This window comes from Ipomoea nil, unplaced genomic scaffold, assembly GCF_001879475.1.
Source record: "Ipomoea nil cultivar Tokyo-kokei standard unplaced genomic scaffold, Asagao_1.1 scaffold2704, whole genome shotgun sequence".
Taxonomy (NCBI): Eukaryota; Viridiplantae; Streptophyta; class Magnoliopsida; order Solanales; family Convolvulaceae; genus Ipomoea; species Ipomoea nil.
Window position 1 is genome coordinate 611,608 of NW_017619132.1, and position 26,688 is coordinate 638,295.

At 37.3% G+C, this 26,688-nt stretch overlaps 8 protein-coding genes across 10 annotated transcripts in view; 4 read left to right on the forward strand and 4 right to left on the reverse strand.

Moving 5' to 3' along the window:
- LOC109155951 (peptidyl-prolyl cis-trans isomerase FKBP20-2, chloroplastic) overlaps nt 1-767 on the forward strand; it is a 2,619-nt gene extending 1,852 nt beyond the window's left edge. The window contains exons 5-7 of the mRNA XM_019303677.1: nt 69-177; nt 260-336; nt 516-767. Coding sequence (XP_019159222.1) covers nt 69-177; nt 260-336; nt 516-635 — 306 coding nt within the window. The 3' untranslated portion in view covers nt 636-767. The remainder of the gene's footprint in view (nt 1-68; nt 178-259; nt 337-515) is intronic.
- The window catches only part of LOC109155948, a 25,344-nt gene extending 19,915 nt beyond the window's left edge, over nt 1-5,429 (reverse strand). The window contains exon 1 of the mRNA XM_019303674.1: nt 5,418-5,429. The gene's annotated coding sequence lies outside the window, so the exon portion shown is untranslated. The remainder of the gene's footprint in view (nt 1-5,417) is intronic.
- Nucleotides 1,423-8,297, forward strand: LOC109155946 (protein ARABIDILLO 1-like). 2 transcript variants are annotated; one of them, XM_019303670.1, is made up of 13 exons: nt 1,423-1,811; nt 2,080-3,588; nt 4,295-4,453; nt 4,526-4,609; nt 4,731-4,862; nt 5,132-5,259; nt 5,689-5,776; nt 5,858-5,952; nt 6,130-6,193; nt 6,599-6,774; nt 6,868-7,089; nt 7,673-7,757; nt 7,856-8,297. In XM_019303670.1, the coding sequence occupies exons 2-13, from the start codon at nt 2,272-2,274 to the stop codon at nt 8,036-8,038; spliced, it is 2,733 nt and encodes a 910-aa protein (XP_019159215.1). In that variant the 5' UTR covers nt 1,423-1,811; nt 2,080-2,271; the 3' UTR covers nt 8,039-8,297. The 2 variants fall into 2 exon arrangements, with proteins under 2 accessions (XP_019159215.1, XP_019159216.1); XM_019303671.1 differs by having other exon boundaries at nt 2,083-3,588.
- Nucleotides 8,298-8,768: 471 nt separating this feature from the next.
- On the reverse strand, nt 8,769-11,375 carry LOC109155610 (palmitoyl-protein thioesterase 1-like). The gene is made up of 11 exons (XM_019303227.1): nt 11,078-11,375; nt 10,777-10,861; nt 10,456-10,507; nt 10,353-10,373; nt 10,155-10,259; nt 9,967-10,029; nt 9,773-9,838; nt 9,614-9,652; nt 9,421-9,537; nt 9,249-9,341; nt 8,769-9,165 (listed from the first exon to the last, which is right to left on the reverse strand). The coding sequence occupies exons 1-11, from the start codon at nt 11,166-11,168 to the stop codon at nt 8,947-8,949; spliced, it is 951 nt and encodes a 316-aa protein (XP_019158772.1). The 5' UTR covers nt 11,169-11,375; the 3' UTR covers nt 8,769-8,946.
- A 493-nt stretch (nt 11,376-11,868) lies between these two features.
- Nucleotides 11,869-13,887, reverse strand: LOC109156181 (pentatricopeptide repeat-containing protein At2g44880). The gene has a single exon (XM_019304053.1). It carries the CDS (start codon nt 13,753-13,755, stop codon nt 11,941-11,943), a length of 1,815 nt encoding a protein of 604 aa, XP_019159598.1. The 5' UTR covers nt 13,756-13,887; the 3' UTR covers nt 11,869-11,940.
- A 51-nt stretch (nt 13,888-13,938) lies between these two features.
- Nucleotides 13,939-16,119, reverse strand: LOC109156182. 2 transcript variants are annotated; one of them, XM_019304055.1, is made up of 4 exons: nt 15,969-16,119; nt 15,349-15,639; nt 14,160-14,758; nt 13,939-14,123 (listed from the first exon to the last, which is right to left on the reverse strand). In XM_019304055.1, the coding sequence occupies exons 1-3, from the start codon at nt 16,077-16,079 to the stop codon at nt 14,174-14,176; spliced, it is 987 nt and encodes a 328-aa protein (XP_019159600.1). In that variant the 5' UTR covers nt 16,080-16,119; the 3' UTR covers nt 13,939-14,123; nt 14,160-14,173. The 2 variants fall into 2 exon arrangements, with proteins under 2 accessions (XP_019159600.1, XP_019159599.1); XM_019304054.1 differs by having other exon boundaries at nt 13,939-14,119; nt 14,156-14,758.
- A 3,912-nt stretch (nt 16,120-20,031) lies between these two features.
- Nucleotides 20,032-20,703, forward strand: LOC109155633 (ethylene-responsive transcription factor 2-like). Its single transcript, XM_019303256.1, has one exon. The coding sequence runs from the start codon at nt 20,032-20,034 to the stop codon at nt 20,671-20,673; it is 642 nt and encodes a 213-aa protein (XP_019158801.1). The 3' UTR covers nt 20,674-20,703.
- Nucleotides 20,704-25,411: 4,708 nt separating this feature from the next.
- Nucleotides 25,412-26,005, forward strand: LOC109155634 (ethylene-responsive transcription factor 1A-like). Its single transcript, XM_019303258.1, has one exon. It carries the CDS (start codon nt 25,412-25,414, stop codon nt 26,003-26,005), a length of 594 nt encoding a protein of 197 aa, XP_019158803.1.
- The last annotated feature ends 683 nt before the right edge of the window (nt 26,006-26,688 follow it).

The window sequence follows — 26,688 nt, forward strand, 5'->3', positions numbered from 1 at the left end:
AAAAACATGAAACGAATTAACATCAGTAGCATAATGTTCCCCTGAACGAGGTTTCTCCTTGTGGACAGGTGACTTTCCATTATGTTGGTTATAATGAGTCTGGCCGTCGCATTGACAGTACATACTTACAAGGTTCTCCCGCAAAAGTTCGAATGGGCACTAATGCCTTGATCCCAGGTGATGCAGACATTAATAGATATAGATATGGTTTTGCTTTTCTCGAAGAAATCTCTCTAAAAGCTTCGAGCTTTCTGCACAGGTTTCGAAGAGGGACTTAAAGACATGAAGCCCGGAGGAAGGAGGAGAATAATCGTACCTCCTGAGCTAGGGCCACCGGTGAGTCTTCTACATCTCTCTCGATATGTTTGGGAAAAAAAAAATCTGGGCATGATCAAAATGAAACCAATGTTCATACATTTGCATATCCGTTGACACAATTCTGTTCATATTCATAATTCACTTCTAATTTACGTTTACTAGCTACGAGGTTGCTAAGGGACGATGATGCATTGCAGGTAGGACCTTCAACATTCTTCAGTTCAAAACAGTTTGAAGTTTTTGATGTGGAACTGCTAAGCATTCAAGATTGTACCCGGAGGACCATAGGATTCTACTCCGATGTTGTCTGCAATTGATTTAGCGAGATATATTCACATTTTTAATGTTCTGATTCTTGCCATTTCATAGAAGTACCAATGAAAACCATGAGTTAAAGGAGTTGTATTGTTGAAGCTTTAAGAACACAAGAAGTACAATAGTATGCCAAATCTATAATGTTGTACAATGCAAGAGTACTAGAATTTGCATTTATGGGAATTCTTTAATATTCCCTCCGTCTCATTTTACTGGTCTTATTGAGAATTCAGAATTGATTAATTAATATTAGATTTCACATTTCTAGGGTAGCAAATGCGGTATTATTGAGAATTCATTAATATTAGATTTCACGTTTACTGTGCAATAAATGTGCTACATTTGGAAATTTTTCAATATTATAAATCACATTTGACAAAAGAAAAAGATAATCATTTATTGATTTTTTTATTAGACTAATAATCAATATTAGATTTCACATTTATAGTCAAATGTAATAAATGTGTAACTTTTGAAAATTTCTCAATATTAGAATTTGTGTTTTTAGAAATTCTTTAATATTAGATTTGGCATTTCTCGTGTAGCAGATGGGCCATTTTATATAGTGGAATAAATGTGTTATTTTTGGTAATTCTTTCATGTTTGATTAAAAAAAAAAAAACATTTTTTGATGTTTTTTAGACTAAAGATGTAATTTTTAGGTTCCTTCGAATGAAAAACACAGCCATTGTTACTTTATGATTTATAATGGTGATAAACGTATAAACTGCAATGGAAGATTATGGAAAACATGATTTGTAAATACTAAATACGGATAACTTCTGCTGCAATAACGTTAAAACTATGTTTTTAAACTTTAATCATCATCATCATCGCTGTTGCTCATCTCCCCTGCTGCGTCTTATGTCATATGCTACTTTTAACGTGCGTGACAACCTTCGCTTCTGCTTGAATTGCCCCCCTCTCCCTACCCTTTCCTCAATTTCCGTCAGCTCAAGCGCTTTCCCCCCGCGTATATAGATACAAGACTTTGGAGAGGCGTATAGAAATTTTCGAGCTTTTTTTGTGATTGCGTGTATGGGTTTGCAGATATAAGATTTGGTGGCAAGTGTAGAGTGAAGGAGGAGTACTTGCCAAGTGTGGAGTTGGAAAATCTGTTGACTTCTCGCTGATTATATGCATTTAGAGCTGGGGATTTCGCCAATTTATCATGAATGGTATGTTGATTAGTACAAATCTGGAATGGTGAAGGAGTATAAATGTGTGGGTTCTAGTAGTGATTGGGATTAGCTGGGAAAATTTGGGTGCGGGCTAGGGTTTATTGAGGTTAAAGGTAAGGTTTTTATTTGGGAAATTTGCTAGTTTTGGAATTTTTGGTTGCTTAATGTTGTTGCCCGGTTCATTTCTTTGCTTATCCATAAAGATTTTTATTTTATTTTATTTTCTTTTTCCCTTATTTGATATCTTGTGTTCTTCTTCCTTCAGCAGAGAGCATGGGCGCCGGCGACTCCAGGTTGCCGGAAGTTTCTGGGTTTCTCCGTGCGGTAGATTTTGATTTTGAGTGCTCAGTTTTGTATGGATGCTTTAAGTTGCTAAAGTGGTAGGAAGCTTCTGGGTTTCTTTGATCATCTTTCAATTCATTTCTAGCTTGAAGTTGTGTGGTAGAATTGATTAGATATGAGTAGAAGGGTGCGGAGGAAATTGGATAGTGTAGGGATTGATGAGAATAATCATTCAGATAAGAGTGGGGAGGTTGATTGGACTAGGTTGGCTGATGATACTGTGATTCAGCTATTTTCCTCTCTGAACATTCGTGATCGGGCAAGCTTGGCTTCAACATGCCGGGCTTGGAGAGCTTTGGGTATGTCCCGATGTTTATGGCAGCAGATCGATCTTCGATCCTACAAGTTCGATGCTGCCACTGCAGCTTCTCTTGCTTCGAGGTGTGGGAGCCTTAAAAAGCTTCGTTTTCGCAGTGCAGAATCTGCAGATGCGATTATACACCTTAAAGCTAGGGATCTGAGGGAGATTAGTGGCGAATATTGCCGAAAGATCACAGATGCTTCACTTGCTATGATTGTGGCTAGACACGAGGCACTAGAAAGTTTGCAGCTTGGCCCGGATTTTTGTGAGAGGATTAGCAGTAGTGCAATAAAAGCGATTGCTATATGTTGTTCTCGTCTCTGTAAACTTAGGCTTTGTGGTATACGAGGTGTAGATGGAGATGCCATCAATGCTTTAGCTAAGCATTGCAAAAACTTAATGGACGTTGGATTTATGGACTGTCTAAATGTCGATGAGATAGGGATAGGGCAGGTTTTATCCCTTAAATTTCTTTCGGTTGCAGGAACAACCAATATGAAGTGGAATTTGGCTTCGCAACATTGGAGCGAGCTGCCTAACTTGATTGGTTTGGATGTTTCTAGAACGGATATCTCGTGTAGTGCTATCGAAAGAATGTTTTCGTCCTCAAAAAGCTTAAAGGTTTTATGTGCTTTATATTGCCCAGCGCTTGATAAAAGTCCCACCTTTGTTTCCCATAACAATAACAAAGGTAAACTGCTACTCACTCTCTCCACAGACGTTTTTAAAGAGGTAGCTTCGTTGTTTATCGGTACTATAAATAAAGAGAGGAATATTTTTTTGGAATGGAGAGAATTAAGCTCCAAGGTGAGAAAGCCAGAGGACATTATGAATTGGGTTGAATGGATCATCTCCCATTCTCTTTTGCGTATTGCTGAGGTCAACCCGCAAGGTTTGGATACTTTCTGGCTCAACCAAGGTGCATATCTGTTTCTCAGTTTGACGCAAAGCGCACAAGAAGAAGTGCAGGAGCGGGCTGCAACTGGGCTAGCAACATTTGTAGTCATTGATGACGAAAACGCTAATGTTGACAGTGGAAGGGCTGAAGCAGTTTTGCAAGATGGCGGGATTCGCCTTCTGTTGAACCTTGCAAAATGTTGGCAGGAGGGGATTCAGTCGGAAGCTGCAAAGGTAGGACTTTTGTATGGTTAATCTTCAAAGGAACGGCATTTGCCTTATTTCTTGAGATTGCATTCACTTCAAAGTTCAAGTCTTGTCTTTACTCCAAAGTTTAGAGATTAGTAACCAGCTTGGTTGGGGTGAGTGGCCGTGCACTCTTGTCCCTTAAGAGAGGTCGGGAGTTCGAACCCCCTCTCGTTGGAAAAACCAATCTAGCCAGCATTTTGCCCCTTAATTGAGCCGGCCTGGTGCGAACGGGGTTAGTCTGAGTATGGTACGGGCTTAAAGGCGCCTCCTACAGTTAGGGCCCGAACCCCCTCTCGTTGGAAAAACCAATCTAGCCAGCACTTTGCCCCTTAATTGAGCCGGCCTGGTGCGAACGGGGTTAGTCTGAGTATGGTACGGGCTTAAAGGCGCCTCCTACAGTTAGGGCCCGAACCCCCTCTCGTTGGAAAAACCAATCTAGCCAGTACTTTGCCCCTTAATTGAGCCGGCCTGGTGCGAACGGGATTAGTTTGAGTATGGTACGGGCTTAAAGGCGCCTCCTACAGTTAGGGTCTGCTCAGGACACCTCGTGGTCTGACCATTTTTTTTTTTTTTGAGATTAGTCTAATCATTTCTTCCTAGAGAGATGGCTAACACATGACTCAAATGTCGAATCAACGAGTGCTTATGTATTCACTATCAATTCTTATACAAATTTATTCAACTCATGCAGGCTATAGCAAACTTATCTATGAATACCAATGTTGCAAAAACTGTTGCCGAGGAAGGAGGTATAAGTATCCTAACAGATCTGGCTAGGTCTGTGAATAGGTTGGTTGCTGAAGAGGCTGCTGGAGGACTGTGGAACCTCTCAGTTGGGGAAGAGCATAAGGTGGTCATCTTTGTAACTTTCAAACCGAAGTGCATTCCTTTAAATTCATCTGAAAAAAAGTTGTCTTTCCAGGCTTCCATTGCCGAAACAGGTGGCTTAAAAGCTTTAGTCAATCTTATCTTCAAATGGTCCGTGAATGGTGGTGAGGGGGTTCTGGTATGTGATTACAGTATCTTCCTGCATATGTATGTGCATAAAGCCATAAACATTTCTCCACGCCATTCATGTTGTGCAAGAAAAACCGCAAAAAAATATATTTATCGTTTCTTGATCTCAGGAACGGGCTGCTGGTGCATTGGCGAACCTTGCAGCTGATGACAAATGTAGCTTGGAAATCGCTTCAGTGGGTGGTGTTCATGCGCTGGTAACGCTTGCGCAAAAGTGCATGGCTGAAGGAGTTCAAGAACAGGTATCGAGATTTTCGACTGTTGAGTCATTAATGTGCAATCCAACTATCAGCTTAGGCTTTTAGTTGAGATGGAGCACATGCTTCAATTTGGTAGACCAAAGGTCATGGGTTCGAATCTCAACGCCACCCATAAGCGACTACGCTTTTAGTTGAGATGGAGCACATGCTTCAATTTCGACGACTTTAGGAGCTTATTTTTGTGCACATAGTCGATTGAATTTGCACTTAAAATCTTTACTTTATCCCTCTCGGTTTCTGTTACTGTACAGGCAGCTCGTGCCTTGGCAAATCTGGCTGCTCATGGAGATAGCAACAACAACAATGCTTCTGTTGGACAAGAAGCGGGAGCTCTCGAGGCACTTGTTATTCTTACGCGTTCTCCCCATGACGGTGTTAGGTATGTTGAATTTGGAAGATGGAATGGCCTGGCGGGTAGAGAATAACACCACCCGCCAGTTAGGCGGAAGCAATGATGAAGAATCAAGGAATAGAAAATGTATATAAGACTGATATATTAGTATTATTTTTTGTGTTTCTAACAAAGAAACATAGTACATATATATATATTCAAACACATAACTGTAAGTAACTACCCATAACTAACACCTATTCATAAACAGACACAACCCTATAGATAAACCTAACTCTTTATTTTTCAGCAATGTATACATATATACTTCTTGAGTTATGACATTAAAACACGTGATTTGAAAACTCATGCTATGTTAGCTTCCATTGCACCATTTTTAGCGTCCAATCCTTAGTAGATAGATTGAAGAAGCTGTCCAGTATCTTACTTTGAGCATTTTTATCTGCTCTGAAATAGGCAAGAAGCTGCGGGAGCATTGTGGAACTTGTCGTTTGATGATAGGAACCGAGAAGCAATTGCAGCAACCGGTGGTGTTGAAGCTTTGGTATGAGCAATTTAATCCGGAATACCTTAATCTTTAATTCCTATGTTTGACAGAGACTTTCGATTTCTTTTTTTGTACCAGGTTGCTCTTGCAAAATCCTGTTCAGATGCCTCTCCCGCTCTTCAGGAGAGGGCTGCTGGTGCTCTATGGGGCTTGTCTGTTTCAGAAACAAATAGGTATATTATTTGTCGAAATGAGTGGTTAATAATGTTTTGTTGTGATACTGTTACCTGGATTAATGGTTTTTTTTTTTTAAAAATAATCTTCGAGAAGTCATTTCACTGGTCATGTCGTTTTACTGATACCGAGAGATAATAGAATTAATGCTTTATACAATGTTGTTCTTGTAATAGTATTGCTATTGGACAAGAAGGCGGTATAGCACCACTTATAGCACTGGCGAGAGTTGAAGCTGAGGTAATTTTCGATTTGCTAAAAGAAATACTTCCATTTACTCCCTCGATCCTTTAAAAAATGACCCGGAATAGTTCTCGTCAATTGTTTTATAGGTTGATTTCCAATGATGCCCTTTTTGTTAGATTCAAATGATTTGATAAATAAAGAGAATATTATATTACGCGTATGAAGGGCAAAATGAAGTTACCGGGTAATAAATGGTTAACAAGTGCATTAAGTGCGGTTTTCCTAAATCCATGTGTTTTTTAAAGGGGAAGTTTTCGACTTTTCGTGGGGCGGTAATAAATGCTTGTTAACACTGTAACTTGAAATGGTGACAACCGACTCGGGCGCCCATCCTGTTCAGAATTTTGTTTTAGGCCTTCTTGGATCTTCGATGAGCCTAGGATATTTTTGTCATTTCAGGATGTCCATGAGACGGCTGCTGGTGCTCTTTGGAATCTCGCCTTCAATTCCGGTAACGCTCTTCGAATAGTGGAGGAAGGGGGAGTTCCTGCCCTCGTTCATCTTTGTTCTACTTCGGTATCGAAAATGGCACGCTTCATGGCTGCATTGGCGTTGGCCTATATATTCGACGGAAGGTAAACTTATCTGATCTGTCCACTTCGGTCAACGTGTTTTTTCGTGGAGTTCTGCTTGTAGATTGTGTATTTGTATCTCTATATATCGTACAGAATGGACGAAGTTGCACTTCTGGGAAGTGCATCGGAGAACGCCTCGAAGAGTGTGAATTTACATGGCGCTAGAAGAATGGCTTTGAAACACATCGAGGCTTTCGTGCTTGCGTTTTCTGATCCGCAAGCATTCTCTGCCGCTGCAGCATCGTCGGCCCCTGCAGCGTTGACTCAAGTGACTGAATTAGCGCGAATTCATGAAGCGGGTCATCTTCGATGCAGGTTTGCGTAATTTACATTGCAACCTATTAGTACGTGTTTGAACCTCCGATGTCGCTCCCGTTTTATCCCTGTATGTTCCCGATGGAGATATTGTAAAATGGAAATGACCCAAGAATATAGGCCCCCGGGGTCCCAAGGACAGGACCCGGCAGTGGGCAAGGGCCTTCGGGGCCGGCTTCCGAGGCCGGCCCCAGGCCGCTGGTCACTCTTGCTCCACGGCTTGGTCTCTTGGCCCACCACGATTTTAGGAGTTTGTTGGGTTTTCTGCTTTGTATAAATTAAGATTGGACTAGGATCACTCAATTGGACTATAATGCACATGGGCCAAACTACACTAAAAGATTGAATTCAATCAATTAGCTAGTCTAACTCATGACCTTATAAACCCATATGTTCTCTCTTATTTTATCAATGTGGGAATCTTAACAGATCCAAAAAGAATATTATTGCAATTCTTTCGTCTTTACTCTTTACTATTTTACCCTTATTATTCATGCAAACTTATTGATTCATACATACCCCGGGTCAATCTCTTCCATCAGTTCCCTAAGACTATCTTTTCTCGTTTCTTCCCTTCTTGTAGTGGAGCTGAGATCGGAAGATTTGTAAAGATGCTACAAAATCCTTCGTCTGTTCTTAAAGCATGTGCTGCGTTCGCCCTTCTTCAGGTCGGAGATTCCTCGCCTCTAGTTTCGGTTTCTTCTAGTGAACGGTTAATTTATTCTCCCGAGTGTACTGACCACCGCCTTACGTTTTTCCATTGCAGTTCACCATCCCGAGTGGGAGGCATGCGATGCATCACGTATGCCTTCTGCAGAATCCGAGCGCATCGCGCATTTTGCGTGCCGCAGCAGCTTCCGCCAGTGCTCCGCTCGAAGCCAAAATCTTTGCGAGAATTGTCCTGCGCAACCTGGAGCATCACCAGACAGAATCTTCGTTGAAATACTAGGTTGTCTGCCCAGTGTTGTACTTTCCTGTTCCTTTGCAACATAGATTCCTTGATGTTTTTCAACCCCCCCTTTGTACTGTATCTATTTTTAGCTGAAATGTGATATATAGAACCTGTTGGGAAGGCATTGGTACAAAATCCAATTGCTTGAGAATTTTCGTGTTTTATGTTTGATGGTATAAACATTCTTCTGAGATGAAGTGTTTGTTTCCTTGTATTCCTATCAGTTTATAGTCTTATAGAATTACATTCATGCTCATAAAAGGAGTGAAAACATACTTTTTGTTTGCTGATATTTTCATTATTGTGAAACTAATTCAGATTCGTTTCAAATTACATCTACAGAGTTGATCTCTTGACCTTACATCCTATGTTTGTTAAAAAAGGGAACAATAGCTAATCGGCTGACTAGATGACCTAGTCGGTGCCTAGGAGGTCTATGCAACGCTTAGACAGCCTAGTCGGCTGTTTAGCCGGTCAACCGCCTAGACCACCGATTATGGTGATACACTAGGCAGTCGGCCGACGCCTAGACTACCGATTATGGTATTACGTTAGGCGGCTAGCCGCCTAGACTACTGATTATGGTATTACGTTAGGCGGCCGACCAGCGTCTAAGTGCCAATTAATCAATGTCTAGGCAGGATGCGCTAGGCGGCCGATCAGCGCCTAGGCGCCAATTAATCAATGCTTAGGCGGGATTTTTGCGACACTGAATACAGACGGAAACTACAACATACTCAAGGTTCTTTCCCAATGCTTCACTTAGAATAGTGGGATTGTATTACATTCATGCTTTGATCAAAGTAAAATCATATGTTCTTCCTCCCATCCCATCCACCATGGAAGAGGAAATCAATCCCCCAAAAAACCCCAATTAGTGTATGAATATGCTAATGAAAAGTGTGTTATTTGGAAGAGTGCAGCAGAAGAGTTTCTCTGGCAGGCACATCAAGATCTTTGACATTCCAAGAAGATGATGCATTGTCAATCAAGTAAGGCAAAATATACTTTTTCATGTCACCATAGGAGATCTCAAGATGGCTCCCACTCACATTTATGAACTTCACTTTCCCAGCTTCATCCAATTCCCTCAAACCAATCCAATCTTCTGTGTACAGCTCAGTCTGCAGAAGTTCAAGTTCAGAACAAGAACACGGTTTTAAGGTGTCCAGAAATGGAGGGGAAAAACGCAAAGTTCAAACTTTACCTCCCGGGCAGACAAAAGCGGGCTCCACGAGCCATCGGAGAAGTATCCGAACCAGGATGTTTCCTTCGGGACCAGAACTTTATCATCGTCAAACTGGCCAAGTTTAAAAGAGCACGACAGAATCAAGAATCTTTTCAGTTATAAATGTAAATTTATACAACTCTAAACTTACCATGATAAGCACTAAATTTTCCAAGCTAGTAAACCGTTTCTTGTACGTGGAATTCATCTCTACTTCATTGTTGAGCTTCGGGAGAAACTTACATCCGTCTCTGTAGGCTTCTATATCCTGCAAATTCAACACGAAAGAGATGAGCAGACAAAATATGGGCACAATATATTCATTTCGAATACCATCAACTTACAGTCGGGATTTTTATATAACCCGCAGGTGCCAAATGATTCTGCAAACAAGTCAATAGCGATAAAGATGATTTAATACGTTTAGAATTCATCGAGAAAAGTAAAAGTACAGTAAATAGCAAACAAAGAAAACCGGAGAGTATGAACGCCAAAATCCAGACCTGAACAAAGTCGCTGTAAATTGCTAAATCGAGTAAAAAATCCACCATAATGCAGAACAGGCCGGACTGCAGAAAACGAAATCAACATAAACGTTCTTGTTCTTTCTATGGATATTATAGTACCTCGATAATTACTAGATTATATATATATATATATATATATATATATATATATATATATTACAATCACTTACTCCGCATAAAGGAACAGAAGCAATCCCGGCATGAGGACCAGCCAGAGATACGAGATTCTTCACCTGTGACAGACAAAACGAGACATCAAATTTATGGAAGAGTCGGTTCACAAACAGATATTGCAAATAACGCTCGAGAAAGGAAAGATCTTGAACTGATATCAGAAAAAGTTCAATTGAATTCTTACCGGAGGGCCTCCATCACAGAACTCAATAAGCCCCCTGGCTACCATGTTACCCTGAGAGAGACCGATTATATTGTAACCCTCACTGAGCTCGCTCATACTTTTCACCTGCAAGTCGAAGGATCATCTAGCTGAGAGCTCGTGAAATCAGAAATTGAGAGGTAAAAAGCAAATAAGTTACAGACAGTTGAGTTGAATCACCTGCTCACAAGCAAGCTCGGTCTACAAAGACAAGAATTACGGTGAGCAGTTAGTACGTTGTATGCAGAAAGAAGCATCACAAGCAGTAAGCAGTGATAGTCACCTGTTTCGTAAAGGGCATCAACCAAGAATCCCACACCCCATTACCGATTTCTCTACACAAAAGGAAAGTTAGGAACTTGGAAATACAAAAAAAAAAACGAAAACAAGAATCACTTAGGAACTTCAAACAGTATTAAGCTTCTCAAGTTTGCTAATTCCCTAAATAAATCCTCAGATTTCTCTGCTTAATATGGCAAACAAATACTGTTCCAGGCATCATTAAAGTCTGCTAAATGCTAATTCTTTCCTTCTAGATCAACAATGTAGAGTCAATTAACTCCAGTAAAATAAATGTCTATCTATTCAATGAACCAGAACATACATGCAATATCCAGGTGAACCTGACCAATTGCTAAGAACCTGAGTGAATTCACTAATTCCTCCATTACTGCATTTATCAGATATTCCTGAAACACATGAGAATATTTCAAAGTTTGTAACTTGAAGCAACTAAAGTTTCAAGAAAGTATAATTAGGGGCATCATAAGTCCTGAAATGTCTCCAAACAAACATTGGGAATCACAAAAAGCATAAAGATTCAAGCTTTACTTCAATACTGTACTGATTGCCAGAAAGTAGGAAAGCTTTAAGAGCAAAGAGAAGAGGAACAGAGACTAAATTACCATGGAAGACAACAAAGGGCAGAGCAGATGTGCGTGTTTGGCGCAGAGTAGTGAGAGTGAGAATGAATATGAATGTGAATATCAACTTCATCTTGCCAAAGATTGGCTGCTGGGTCTAACTACGCCACTGCTAAAGAATTATATATGGATGTGGTTCGGAAAATATAATAATGTTTGACTTCATCGTGGAACACGATACTCGATTGATTTAAACCCAGAAATTTTAATACTCCCAAAACCGTGCAGAGGGTAGATGGAGAAACCGGACTGCAAGGGTAGTTGGTGACTTCGTGATTGGTGAACATGTGAAGTAATCTAGTACTGTACAAATTATATTTGTTTGAGATAAGTTTTTTTTTTTTTTTTTTCCTTTTATATAAAAATTTAGAGTGAATGTGACAGTTTGAAACAGTCTTTTATTGGAACATTTACAAAATTTGAAAATTTTTTGGTTCCAAAACTTTCACAATTTGATTTGACAGAATAGTAAAAAGTTAAATCACAATAACTCAACGGTCCATTAAATAAAAAGATTAATATATAGTGCTCTCAAGGATCATAGTTTTAAACTTCAAATTATATTTGTTGTCTTTAATTCATTTGATGGGAGGAAAAAGATTAAAGGGGATATGTTATTCAACCCTGTTGGAGAAGTTCAAGTGGTCGACCAATCAACATTTAGTTTTGTTTCTAGAGACGTGGATTTAACGAGAAACTTTGATCAATTAGTGCTGGTGAAGATCTCGTGTGCAAACCACAGTAGAATTTAGAATCATTTGGACAACTCGAGATTCACTTCATGAGCCAAATATAAATATAAAAGGTTGGCAAATCAGGAAATTGAATACAAATTTGATCATAAATCAAGAGTCATCCAAGTCTGCATAAGGTGTGTCAAGCATCTTCTTCATCTTCATATGCATCTGCAATTGCTCTAAAACCAAATAAATTTGCTTCAAATGAGGATGTATCTTGTCACCAGATACAAATTCCCAAACCTTACTATTTACTTCAATCAAGCTGCAACCTACCTCTTTCTTTGCCCCTTTTTCCCTCATTAATCCCTGGATTTCTTTCACATCTTTCCATCTTCTCTCTTTGGCATACAAATTCCTCAGCATAATATAGTTCCCATCATTCCATGGCTCCATTTCCATTGCTTTATCTTTCACCTTCTCTGCCCTACTCACATCCTTCGCATATCCACAGGCAAACAGAAAAGAACTCAGAATTATCCCATTAGCCTCATATGGCATGCTCTCCATCAATCTTTCAGCTTCTTCCAAGCATCCTGCCCTTCCCAACAGATCTACCAGACAACCATAATGTTCGATCTTGGGAGTGAGCCCATATTTCTCTATTGCTTTAAACCATTTCTTCCCTTCTTCAACCAAACCGCCATGGTTACAGGCTGACAGAACACCAAGCATTGTTATGCCGTTGGGCTTGCATCCACTGCTTGTCATTTCTGAGAATACCTCCAGTGCTTCTTTAGCGCAACCGTTTACTGCTAATCCATTTATCATGGCATTCCAAGTGGACACCTCTTTGATCTGTATTTCGTCGAAATAGGTCATGGCTTTCCCTATTTCCCCACACTTTGCATACATATCAACCAGCGCAGTGCAGACGTTTGGGTTTCTTTCCAGCTTTTTAGCCTTCACGAGCTGGTGAACCCGGATGCCCAAGTCTAAAGCTCCCAGTTCAGCAATGGCGGGAAGTATGCTAACGACTGTAACGTCATCCAGAAACAACTTAGTCCTTGTCTGCAACTCATGAAACAACCTCAACGCCTCGTGTGGTTGTTTGTTCTGGCAATACCCACCAATCATTGCATTCCAAGAAGATATGTTCTTCTCCGGCATCATGTCGAATAGCAGCCTTGCTTGATTGATATTGCCTAAAGTGCAGTACCCATCAATCATACTGGTCCAGGACACCACAGTTCTATCTGGCATTACACCAAACAAACTCTCAGCCGACTTCATATCTCCTCGCTTCACACAAGCATCAATCATCAGATTAAACGCAGCAGCATCTTTCTCTGGAATCAAATCAAAAAGCTCCTCCGCAATACCCGTATCCCCACACTTCAAATACCCTCCAATTAGAGCAGTCCAGGCCACAGAATTCCTTACAGTCATTTCATCGAACACCTTCCGCGCTAGATGCATGTCCCCAAGCTTCCCATACATATCAACCAGCGATGTTGCCACATACAGATTCGAGACAAACCCGGTCTTCAGCGCATGATTGTGTACTCCCAGGCCATCCCAGAAAGCTACTTTCCTCAAGGCACAACACTTCGCCAAGCTCGAAAATGTGTAATTGTCAGGCTTAAAACCCGTATTTCCAATCAAATGTCGGTACAGAATCATTGCTTCGACGACATGTCCCGTATCCAGATACGACTTTATCATGCTGTTGCAAAGGAAACTGTCATCCTTCCGGGGACTAACGTCGAACACGCGGCGGGAGTGGTCGATTCCGGCGATTGGATCAGCGGAGGAGAAGGCGGTGATGAGTTTGGTGAGGTTGATGTTGGTCTCAAGGTTGTGCCGGAACATAAAGGCGAGAATTTGAAGGAGCGTCGCCATGGTGTTTTTCCTCGTACGGAGGAGAGATAGACATCTTCTCTCTAGCGTGCTCCATTGTCTTCTGCTTCCTTCTTCACTCATTGACACCTAAATGCAGGTAATCAACTCTGTTTAATTGAAGCAAGATGGAGGGAGATTCAAACCGTATGCTTTACTGGTAACATTGTCCGGGGGCATTTTGGTAATTTTTCTGTTCGATCTTCAAATTAATCAAAACTCGTTGGATTGCACATGTTATATTATATGCTCAACACATACAACTCCTAAATACGAATCCCCCAATAAAAGACTCAAAAATATATTTCCCGAAGAAAAGAAGGGAAACTCTGAATTTTTTTTTTTTTACATATGACATTTGGGATCGCAAAATTTAACTCTTACTCGAGAAATGTCAACTTAGAGCTCTTTAACAAAATGTATCCCTGAAGTTCCTCAAATGCTCATGTTAAAATTTTCTTGATTTAAAGGTTTTCAACAAGCTATAATGGGGCTACTCAACTCAAGTGAAATCCAAATGCTCAATAATTTCAAAATGCATCTGCAGATCTGGAGGCAAGTTACCAAAATACATTCTTTCACGAATGTATAACTTCCCCATGTTCTTGTGAGCTGCTCCTTTAAGAAGCCGAAGAAGTTCGTCTTTTTCTCTCCGGATCCAGCTTCGTCTGCCATCGTTCCACTGTCTGGGGGTCCCATGGAGGAAAAAACGAATGCCCGGTGCTCCTTGCCTGAGTCGACCCGACATTTTATCAATCGTGTCTTGGTTGGTGAGATATGCTCCTTCAGTGTTCAGACCAACATCCACATAATGGAACTCGGCTATGCTGTTTAGAAAGCTTTCTTTAGTAGTGGGCGTGATCTCATCCTGTTGCTGTGTAGAAAATCCACTCGTCGCATTCTTGTTTGCTTGGTCTTTATCTTCAGGGGGCGGGGCTGGTGAGAAAGCAAGCTCGGTAACTAGCTGGTTAAGTACCGTACCGCCCTTACTAAACCCGAGGAGTATTGTCCGAGGCTTGTGAGAATACGACGTAGAAGCCTCAGCAAAAGAAGGTTCTTTCCGCTTCCCTGCAGTGGCATTTTTTGCCTGTGATAAATTTCCCCACCATTCATATAGTTAGATCTAACTGTTGAATGCTAAACTGAAAGCCAGAAATGAGAACTATAATTATAAAACAGGAACCATCCGAGGTAATTTCATGACTATGAGGAAAAAACAGACATAAATGCATTATGCATACCAAACAGCTATCAGCTAACAGCTAATTTACCAAACACTTTTCTACAACAACTAATGTTATCAACTAGTTATACCTTCTAATTAACACAATCAGCTAACAACCATTTACCAAACAGGGCCATATGCAACCTTAACATTGTTTTCAAATGGCTGTTTCAGAGCCTGAATCCATGATATGAATAATGAGCGAGCACTAGTCGTTACAGCAAGACTAAGAACTAAGATGGGTGAAAGTTAATTCGGAAAAGGTCCAAACCAAAAGAAAAAACGATCTGAAATAGATTTTGGAATGACAGAAACAAAATGTGGATCCTTATAGTAAACTAATCAGAAACAGCCATTTCAACCATTATTCTAGTCGCCTAACACTTGAAAAATGCATCGTTCTGTTACCAATTTGTGAGATTAAACATAAGGTGCATTATCAATGACATTACCTCTTTCAGGCAATTCCACAAGAGCAAGATAATTGATGAAGAAGCCGGGAATTCCATGGAATCATAAACTTTGGGCTCTCCATATTCATTAACGGAAGGGATGAAGTCGCTGTAAACACCAAAAGGGCCATTAAATACAGGCGCCTCAACGACCCAAGCATTGATGGAATTCCCAAATTTAGAAACCAAAATTTCAGCAACTCTCTTCAAATCTGATAGCCTCTCAATCACAGGATTCCCCGTCCCTTCAACTCGATCTCCATTGAAAAATATAGCATTTGCAACAGGTACCTAACCATCAGCACCAACTCAACATGAACAATTAAACATATCTAACACTTTTTACAACCAAATCATCAATTTTCCTCACAGATTCAGTTCTTCATACAAACATGTATTTCCAACTAATATAGCTAAATTTCATGGCCTTTTTTGACGGACATTTCACAGAAAGATCAGTTGTTTAGAAACTTGTTATTCTTTTGAGCTGAAATTACAGTGTATAGGAATCAAGAGAGCTATTTTATTTCCATAAAATGAGAAACTTGATGGTTTTGATGAAACAGACCGATCGAATACAAGTTAAGATGAATGGAAATTCGAAGGGGAGAAGAAATTACTGTGAAGGTGTTGGTAGAAGGAGAGAAGCGGAGAGACGCCGCAACTCTGTAGTACGTTGTGCCGCTACGTGTGTACAATGGCACCTTCAGGATTCCGCTCCAGCGATCCATGAAAGAAAATGGATTCCCTCCAAATAACCGACGAAGAAGAAGAAGAAGGTCTAAGTCGGATCGGGTTCGGTTGTTTGGCCCGTTTTTATTTGAGACTAATTGATTTTTTTTAATTTTTTTTGGGGGGTCAGGTTTAACATTATGTAAAAAAAAGTAATAAATTGTGCTCACCGAAAAAAAAAGTAATAAATATTTATCTACTAAATTAATTAAAATTACTAAAGATGAGTTTACCTAAAAATTATCTATATATTTTATTTCATAACACTTGTAAAATAAAGAATATCCTAAGTATCTTGAATGATGAGTTCATTCGAGTCATCGAGCTTATCAATTTTAGACTTATTAAATTAATTTTTTGACCCTAACGCTAAAAATTGTCAGCCTTATCGGGTTAACCCATCGATTTCAGACTAAAATTGATATCCCTATCACTCTCTCCCCCTTCCCCGTTTAATTTACGCTGTCTAACATTATAATCTTTTTTAGGTGTACTTAAAGTTTCTAGTGTCAAACACCGTGACTAATCAACTCGTTGAACTGTAGATACTTCTATTAGGTGTAACAACTGGTCTGAAAATTTAAAGCTACTCCATACCCAAAGAGAAAGATCGAACCCTTGACGACGTTTGGTTAAGTAACCATTATACTCTTTAATTAACATTATAGTTAATTCCAGTAATCGTCCTCCACCTATATTGTTTTTCCAAAATTAGTCCTCGATTTTTAATTTGGACACTTTACATCCTTTGACTTTCAATTTCTTTCCAATTGAGTTCCTTTCGTCAGATTATGGTAAATTGGACTTTAAATGAAAGGGTAAAGTAGTCATTTCATCTGCCTAATATATAATTCTTCGTATTTATTCCTTGTATACGCGACTTCGAACATCAGATTCACTTAATTGCTTAATCCCTAATGGAATTTTGTTCTTCAAGTGGATTTAGGGATAAACAATTAAGTGAATTTGATGTCCGAAGTCGCGCATACAAGGGAGAAATACGAAAATTATATATTAGGCAAATGAAATGACTAGTTTATTCTTTCATTTAAAGTCCAATTTACCGTAATCTGACGAAAGGACCTCAATTGAAAAGAAATTATAAATCAAAAAACGTAAAGTGTCCAAATTAAAAATCAAGAACTAATTTTGAAAAATCAATATAGTCGGGGCCATTGCTGGAATTAAGTTCTTTTTTTTTTTTTTTTTTGGTAGGGATTAAGTCTTTTAACATTATAACCTTCATTCAACAGCCGCCAAAATATACGATTTTGAATTCATGTTGGGTCAAGCCACTAAACCAACATAACCCATGCATGCATATCTGGCTTATTGTTCCACTTATTAGTCACAAAACCTATAGTATATCATCCTCATACATAATATTCGTTATCTATATATCAAAGCAAATTTGTTCCAGAAAGCACACCAGTAACTGTAGCCTAGAAGAACTGAAACCGTTCTAGTGCATGAATATTTAGATAATTGGAGGATGAAAAAGACATATGTGCAGTCATATAAAGACAAAGGAGGCTGTAAATTAACTCTTTCTTTGGAGAAGATAATATATTTATTAGATCGATTCTTGAAAGCGCGAGAAGGCTTGAATTGAATTTGAATCAGATGGGACATTTAATGCTTTCTGCAAATATTTCACTATTCATTTAATCCATATATTATTCCATGCCAGATCCGCAAAGAATTTAGTAGGTCAAAGAAAGCTCGCTACGACTTAATTAATTAAAATATCAAATTTTATTTTAATTTTGTTTATATTTTCTTTTGGAGATTGTCATTATTTGTTTATTTATTTATTTATTTAATAATAATAATAATTATTATTATTATTATTATTATTATTATTATGATGATTAATTCCATCAAAGGTCCATTGTCTTTAGTGACAATTTCAAATTTAGTCTCAGACTATTGTTTTTGCCATTTAACAACCCAGATTATTATTTTTTGGACATTTTTAGTCCTCATGATTTTTTCTATTTTTAATAAGGGCATTTTTGCCTTTTCATATTTTTCATTTGTTATTTTTTCAGTTTCAATCGGTTTAATTGGTTTAAAACTTTACTAAAAATTGATTGAAAAATATTATTACTACAAATCAGAGGTTACCTAAAGTTCTAAACCGATAAAACCGGTTTAAACCCGAAAAATATAAAAAGACAAAAATGTCCTTACTAAAAATATAAAAATCATGAAAAGGACTAAAAGTGTCAAAAAATAATAGTTGTGCAATTTTAAATGACAAAAAAGATAGTCTTGGACTAAATTTAGATCGGAATTGCCACCAAAGACAAGGGATCTCGGGTGGAATTAACTCTTATTATTATTATCATCATTAAAAAATGTAACCACAATCTCCAAAACTGTATACAATGACTAATTTCTTTCATACTACATATATATTTATTTTAAACACTCATGATTCTTTACAAGTGACAAAAATTTGTAATGAGCATGTCTACTCTTGATTTACCAAAAAAAAAAAAAAAAAAAAAAAAAAAAACTAGAACTACTACTTAAAGTATGATATGGGTGAAGCCTGTATTGTAATCCTAACCAGCAAAAGACAACAAAGAAGTAAAAGAACCTAAATTGCCCATAGTTGACGGAATCAAATAAAAAAATTCAATAAACAACTTACATGCAATGTTACCTTACAACACCACCATCTGGGTTTCGATCCTACGTCAGCTATGCCATTGACAGCTGCAGAACAGCTGCGTCTTTTATTTCAGTCTTGTTCATTTAATTTTATTCCTAGATTAGACAATTATTTAGTCCATACTTTAGCTTCTACTGCTTTCCAGCAACCTGTTGCTATGTACTAGGATCTTCTCCCACCTGACATTTTATCGACTTATTTATAATGAACTACCACATATTAAAAAAAAAAAAAAAAAAACCTTACATGCAAAGTCACTTAGAACTTTGTGGTTACAAAAATATGCCTCATAATTTATCTGATCTAAGCACTAAATCTTTAAGACAATTAAAAGCCGCAAATGACCTTTGACGTTGAGATGTAATATAATCCCTTCTAATATGGGATTTGGTACCCAATCCAGTCAAAGAACCTGCGCGACTAGGGATAGTAAAATGAGTACGTGTGTATAGTGGACCCGTGACCCGTCAATGAAAATGGCTTCTCAATCTGTCACTTAGTACTATTGCATAAAAAAAAATTGTTTTTATATAAAGAAAATTTGGAGTAAAATTCTATGAAATGTTCACAAACGTAAAAAAAAATTCCACAAAGGCTGGTAAATTATGCAAATTTATTTACTTTCACTTTGTGAATCTTTTCTTCCTTTCAACAAATTAAGCATTGTTCCACCTTTCTTTCCCTACATTTGAGCCAAAAACAAAAGCATAGATGAACAAAAATATAGGTCCTCTTGGTAAAATGTTAACCTATCAACCAATTTTAATTTATTTGACCACTATTAATTATTTGACTTGGTTAAAAAAATCAATATAAGTGTTTAGTCAATTAACTTTTTGTAACTTTAAAATTCTAAAATTCAAAAAGCTACTCAAAACAATTTTTTTCAATTAACTTTTAAAAAAAATAAATTATACCAAATAGCTATGTGCTAACAGCTAATTTACCAAATACCTTTCTAGAATCAGCAAATTGATCCTTTACACCATGTATCCATATAAAATTGTCTATTATATTTTCTTCTACTGCTATATGGAAATAGGAAAAAAAAAAGGAATATATAATACGCAAGTGTATGCGTCATGCATATGTAAGACGACTGCCAGCAGCCTAGCTATATATATAAGCGGCCTTGCCATTCATGTTGCAACACGATTGAAAACCTGGCGGCCGACAAAATATTTTCGATCATAATCTGAGAACGACAAAGTTTGTTGCGTACTAGAATTTTCATTAGAGATAGCAAAGAAGAGAAAATGGAGTTTACGGCGATGGCGTCGTTGGAATATGACCTTGGAATTTTTGATTCAATTAACCATCTCCTCTACCACCACTCAGACTTACCGGAGTTTATGTTTTCCGGTACCGGAAATGGGGCGTCGTCGTCGGTGGGAGACTCCGGGGACGCTTCTGAGGAGGTGGTGGGGGCGGGGAACCAGGCGCCGCCGGAATGGAAGAGATATCGGGGGGTGAGGCGACGGCAATGGGGGAAGTTCGCGGCGGAGATAAGGGATCCGGCGAGGGGAGGCGCGAGGCGGTGGCTGGGGACGTATGTAACGCCGGAGGAGGCGGCTCTGGCTTACGACCGGGCGGCGTTCGAGCTGCGGGGCACCCGAGCTTTGCTGAACTTTCCCGGGCTAGCGGCTTCCGGCATTCCGGAGCCGGTTAGAGTGAAACGTCAAAAGCCAAAGCGGCGTGCGCTTCCACCTTCCCCGCCATCGCCGTCGTCATCTTCATTGGAAAATGGCGGCGCCTCAAAGAAGACGAAAGTGAGTGTATTAAACAGCCTCGCCGCCGCAACCGCCAAGTTGGGTTCTCAGACCATGCTAGAGATGTTTCAGAAGGACAATTCATCAGTGTCCATTATTGACACCCAAGTTGATGTAGAGTATCTCTGTTTTCCAGCAAATTAACTTTGTTTCTGTTTTTGTTTTTGTTTTTTTTTTTTTTTTTAATTTGTTTTTAATAAAGTTATGTTATTATGTTATTTGGAAAAAATAATAATAAGAGTAAAATTCTAGGGTATGGTGCATATATTCCAAGGGCCCCACAGGCCACACCCCAATCCGACAGAACATTTGAGGCGCACTTTTAATATAATCCCACATTGCCACTGTCGGGGCCGAGGTTCATACCTACACTGAACCATTTGAGCTAAGTTCGTGTGAAAATATCTTAAACATTCTTATCTATGCAATGGTAAGTTTAAAAAAAAAAAAAAAAACTTGAGTTGAGATAACTTAGATTTAACCAAATAATCATATTAACTATAATAAAAATAATAACATTAAAGTATGATAATCATGTTTATTCACGCTTTTTGGAACAAGATCATATTTCTTATTTTATGATAGACAAGATTAGAAATACCATAAAATTATAAATAGTGATTATGATTTATGGTCAGACAATAAGTTTTTTATTCTTTGTGGCTTCTATATGGGATAAATTTAAAAAAAAAAAAACTGAAAAAGAATTAAAGATGTTTTTATTTAAGGACATGTGAAGATGGTTGATTGGTCAAGTGATTTCAGGTGTGGTTTATGTTGTAGTTTGTTTGATTTGACATTTACTTGTAGAGTTGTTTATTCTTGAACCGTTGCCTTTTACTTGTGAGATCTTTCAAAGCATGAGTATGATCAAGAATCTTATAGTAACCCATCCTGGGCCCACTTGTTCCAAATTAAGAAGATAATGAGCATAAAATACTACTTTAACTCTTTAATTTTACTCTCGATTTTTATTGACGATCCTTCAATTCACTTTTCATATAGACATTTGCTTGAGACTCATAATAAAAATAACTTATCAATAATTACTACGTCAAAAAGTAAAAATGAGAAAATAAAAATTAAGAGTCCATGCAGTAAATTTTTTTTATTCTCCTCACTCTATCGAGATGTGAGAAAATTTTTAAGTCCCTCTGAGTGGCTTTAGTTGCTTGCAATCCCCAATCATGGGTGACAATTAAACAATAGTCAACACTTGTATCCCTAAGCATAACCTTCGGCACAAGTGCCGGCTAGATTGGATTTTTAATACAAGAGGATCAGAAGTTCGAATTTTGGACCTCTCTTTAAGAGATGAGAATGTATGATTACCACCTATGCCTTGGCCCGACAGAGTATGTAGGAGGAACAGACATGGCCAAATGCCGATGTGCACATCCCCACACTACAGCGACAGAGTTCCGAACCTTTAATTTTTCTCTAAATTAAAATATTGTCTATTAACCACTGATCTAAACACGTGCAGAATTTTAACACAACTCAAAAATACAAGAAGCAACTATATTGGAACAAGTCACCAATTATTATTATTACTAGATTTTTACGCGCTTTGCGCGAATGAGATAATGCCCAATGATTATTTTTAAATAAGTATTTCAAAGTATATCAACGCAATATTATATCGGAGATGTTCATGCATATGTAAATAAATATTGAATTTGTTTATTTAAATTGGTAATTCAAAATATATAAATGCAAGATAATATTTATTGAATTTTCTAATCGATATTTAGTAGTGGTAATTTTCCCCTACATGTTTCATGCATTGTGAGATGTGTGTCGTAGGTTATCATGTGAAAATATTGAGCAAAATATTAATATTTATTATATTTGTATAAAATACTTGGTAAATAAATATATATATAATGTATTTTGTATTATAACTTTGATATTTAATTACAAGATAATGTAAAAAGAAGAATATAATAAATTAATAAATTTGAAGGTAATGAATCTTTGAATTGTAGAAAATAAAGATAATATAACTAATGAAATTATATCTATTTTTAAATTTTTTTATAATGAATAATTTTTTTAAAAAATAAATGCGACATCTAATTCTAAATTAATTAAATGCATATGTATTATTTTTTGTTGTAGCTACTACTTTATTTAGTTTAAGAGCAATAAAGTGGGCAAATTATGCTATGGAACCGTGTCCACCTTGCAAGGTGGACATGCATATCGGAGATGTTCATGCATATGTAAATAAATATTGAATTGTTTATTTAAATCGGTAATTCAAAATATATAAATGCAATATAATATTTATTGAATTTTCTAATCGATATTTGGTAGTGGTAGTTTTTCCCTACATGTTTCATGCATTGTGAGATGTGTGTCGTAGGTTATCATGTGAAAGTATTGAACAAAATATTAATATATATTATATTTGTATAAAATACTTGGTAAATAAATATATATAATGTATTTTGTATTATAACTTTGATATTTAATTACAAGATAATGTAAAAAGAAGACAATGGACAATGCAGTGAATATAATAAATTGATAAATTTGAAGGTATTGAATCTTTGAATTGTAGAAAATAAAGATAATATAACTAATGAAATTATATCTATTTTTAAATTTTTTATAATGAATATTTTTTTTTTAAATAAAGACATTATAGACATCTAATTCTAAATTAATTAAATGCATATGTATTATTTTTTGTTGTAGCTACTACTTTATTTAGTTTAATAAGAGTAATAAAGTGGCGTATATACTTTTTATCAACAATAATGCAATCATTGATTTTTTTTTAAAAAAAATACATACAAAAAATATTAATGCAAAAGTATAATTGAAATATTAAGTTTTTTTCTGATCTAAATAATCAAAAGAATATTAAGTTTTTTTCTGATCAAATGATTTTTAAAGTTCTTGATTTATAATCTTTGATGCTTAACTTTGAATGTTATGTATTTAGTCAGACTAATTATTTGAACAAAGTTTATGTTAAATTTTATATTATATATATTTTAAATATATTTTTAACATATTCGTAGTATATGTTTAACAATTATGCCAACTCTAATTGGGATGTGGTTCGAAACTAAGACTTTTCCTATAGAAATTAATGTGTAAGTTAAAATAATAAATACTTAACGGAATATTCCGTTACTAAAGTTTATGCTAACGGAATTTAGGTTATTTAAGGGAAGAAAATAATATAATAGAGGGTAAATAAGGAAAATCAATAAAAAATACTAAAATAAAAATAATTTGAATCATTCATTTTAAGAAACAATAGCATAATATGAACCATTCATTTTAAGAAACAATAGGACCGACATTTTTTTGTTCCAGTTAAGGGGCTAACATTATTGGCTCTTATTAGAATTGTAGATAGATAGATTATTATTTTGAATACATTAAGTTCAGCTTATTATGTCAGGTTAACTCTAAAACTCGTAACTCGGTGCACGAGTCACTGGATGAAGTAAATCGTGAATCTTGTAAACAGCTTCTCAGTCAGTTCATGTCGTTGACTATGAGCACAAGCGATCTCATTTCTACACTTTCACTAATCTAAGAAACCCAATCTCCGATCTAAGGAGTTTAATTAAAGGTCCAAACTCTAGTCAAGAAAGCCCTAACTCCAAGAGGTGGGAGTTGAACAAGTCACCAAATTTCAACACCATATTTATTTCATTCTCTTGTTTGAGCTGGATGAGATAGACTAACAAAGGAGACTATAACATTTCGGACAACATACGCATTTGATTCTAGAAAGCAACAAGCAAGAAGGCTGAATTGAATGAGATGAGACATTTCACATCTCATATATTCTTTCTGCAAATATCTCAGTAATTAAGTACAATGAGGTCTATGACGGTCGTATTCCACCATAGCCATATCGGGAAAGCAGTCTGCAGTCAAAGAAAGCTCACTAGTAATAATTCATTCTATTTTTTATCATCGATTTATAAGTGTCAGTCCACTTTTAATCATTTTTTATTAGAACATTCATATTTGGTTCTAGTAGTATTGTGGCATGACCATTTTTTATCCTCCGTCAATAAAATCGTTGAAATGTTGTTAAATACAAAGGCATTTCGATCATTTTTATACAAAGTGAGTTGACTCCGTTATATTTTTATATTTATTTTTTTGAAAAAATTCGCATTGAAGACCGAAATGACTTTGTATTTAACGACATTAAAACTGTTTTGTTGATAGATGACCAAAAATAAAATGAAATGTAGATATATTATGATAAAAAGGACTAAAAGTGACCGGACTGTCACATATAAATCTAGGACAAAAAATTGAATTAACTCTTAATTAAATTTTTATTTTTATAATTAACCACGTGATTCTAAATTTAACCTCAATTTGATATTTATCTTCAACAAATTTGTCATTTTTAGTCCTACTTTAGGAATTTCTTTATTTTTTTACCCGCACAAGCTTAGGTCAATGATTTAGTGGGCAGTATTTAGGAAAATAGACCAAGGTTTGAACTTCGGCTTGCGACAGTGCGGGAATTATGTCCAAAGTGGACAAATTCTTTGTATGCACTGACATTTAGCTTTATCTACTGAATCATTGAGTTCACCGTGATTTACATGCTCTGTCCTGCCGTTGGATTGGGAATTTAACCTTTTGGGAAGGTAACGGGGCAAGACGAGATTCCCCACAGATTTGACTTTTTCTTGTACTGGTATGCGGAAAACTTTAGATGTATGCGTCATGCACATTTATGGAAGACGATTGCCAACAACCTTGCTATATATATAGGCGGTCTTCATCTTCATCTGCAACAAGAAAATCATGGCGGCCGACAAAGTATTTTCATAATAATAATAATTGATTATATTAGCTAGAGAGAGTAAAGAAAATGGAGTTGACGAATATGTCGTCGTGGGAATACGACGATGACCTTGCAATTCTTGATTCCATGGACCATTATCTCCTCCCGCCGGAATTTATGTTTTCCGAGACCGGCAGTTTGAGCTTCGGAGGCACCGGAGATGCGGTGGCGTCAGTGGAGGACTACTCCGGGGAAGCAACAAAGGACGATTCTGCGGCGGTGCGGGTGCCGCAGACGACGGAGTGGAAGAGATACCGGGGAGTGAGGCGACGGCATTGGGGGAAGTTCGCGGCGGAGATAAGGGATCCGGCGAAGGGAGGCGCGAGGCGGTGGCTGGGCACGTACTTAACGGCGGAGGAAGCCGCTCTGGCTTATGATCGAGCCGCGTTCGAGCTGCGGGGCTCCCGAGCTTTGCTGAACTTTCCGGCGCTAGCTTCCTCCGCCGGCATACCGGAGCCGGTTAGGGTGAAACGTCAGAAGCCAAAGCGGCGTTTGCCGTCGTCGTCATCTTCATCGGAACATGGCGGCACCTCAAAGAAGACGAAAATAGATGTATTAAACAGGCTAGCCGCCGCAACCGCCAAGTTGGGTTCTCAGACCATGCTAAAGATCTTTCATAAGTACACTTCGGAGTGAAACACTCTTTATATTATAGACTACGGTGCATAAAAAGGGCCGACCGTAACGGAGTCTGCTTGTTTGGTGTATTAAACACCAACTGACACTATAGTATATCTAAATTGACACTGCAGTTATATCAAAATGATACTGTAGTTATAGTGAAATGAAACTGCAGTGTATATAAAATGAAATTGAATAACATTTCACATATTTGAGCATATATTGTACAATGAAGCTGTAATTATATCAAAATGATCATGTAGTTGTGTTTTAGTGAAACTATAGTGTATATAAAATAAAATTAAATAACATTTTCACATATTTGAGTCTATAAATATCGAATGAAACTATAGTTATATCGAAATGAAACTGTAGTTGTGTTGAACTGAAACTGCAGTGTATACAAAATGACACTGACTAATAGAGTTATTTTTTGCAAAAGGGTGCGAAACGGCGGAAACAAACATGTTTATTTTCATTTAAAAAAAAAAAAAAGAAGACGCGCGATGCATTATCAATTATGCACCGCGATGCATAATATAATTTGCCGGAGTGAAACTAACAGACCAAACTAGTGGATGACAATTTCAATTCCTTCCGAGGATATTCATCTTGTATGGATTGGATTTTTATTTTAGATAATAGTAAGCAATGGGTTTTAAAAATATATTAAATCTTGGTGAATTGAGTTGGATTTG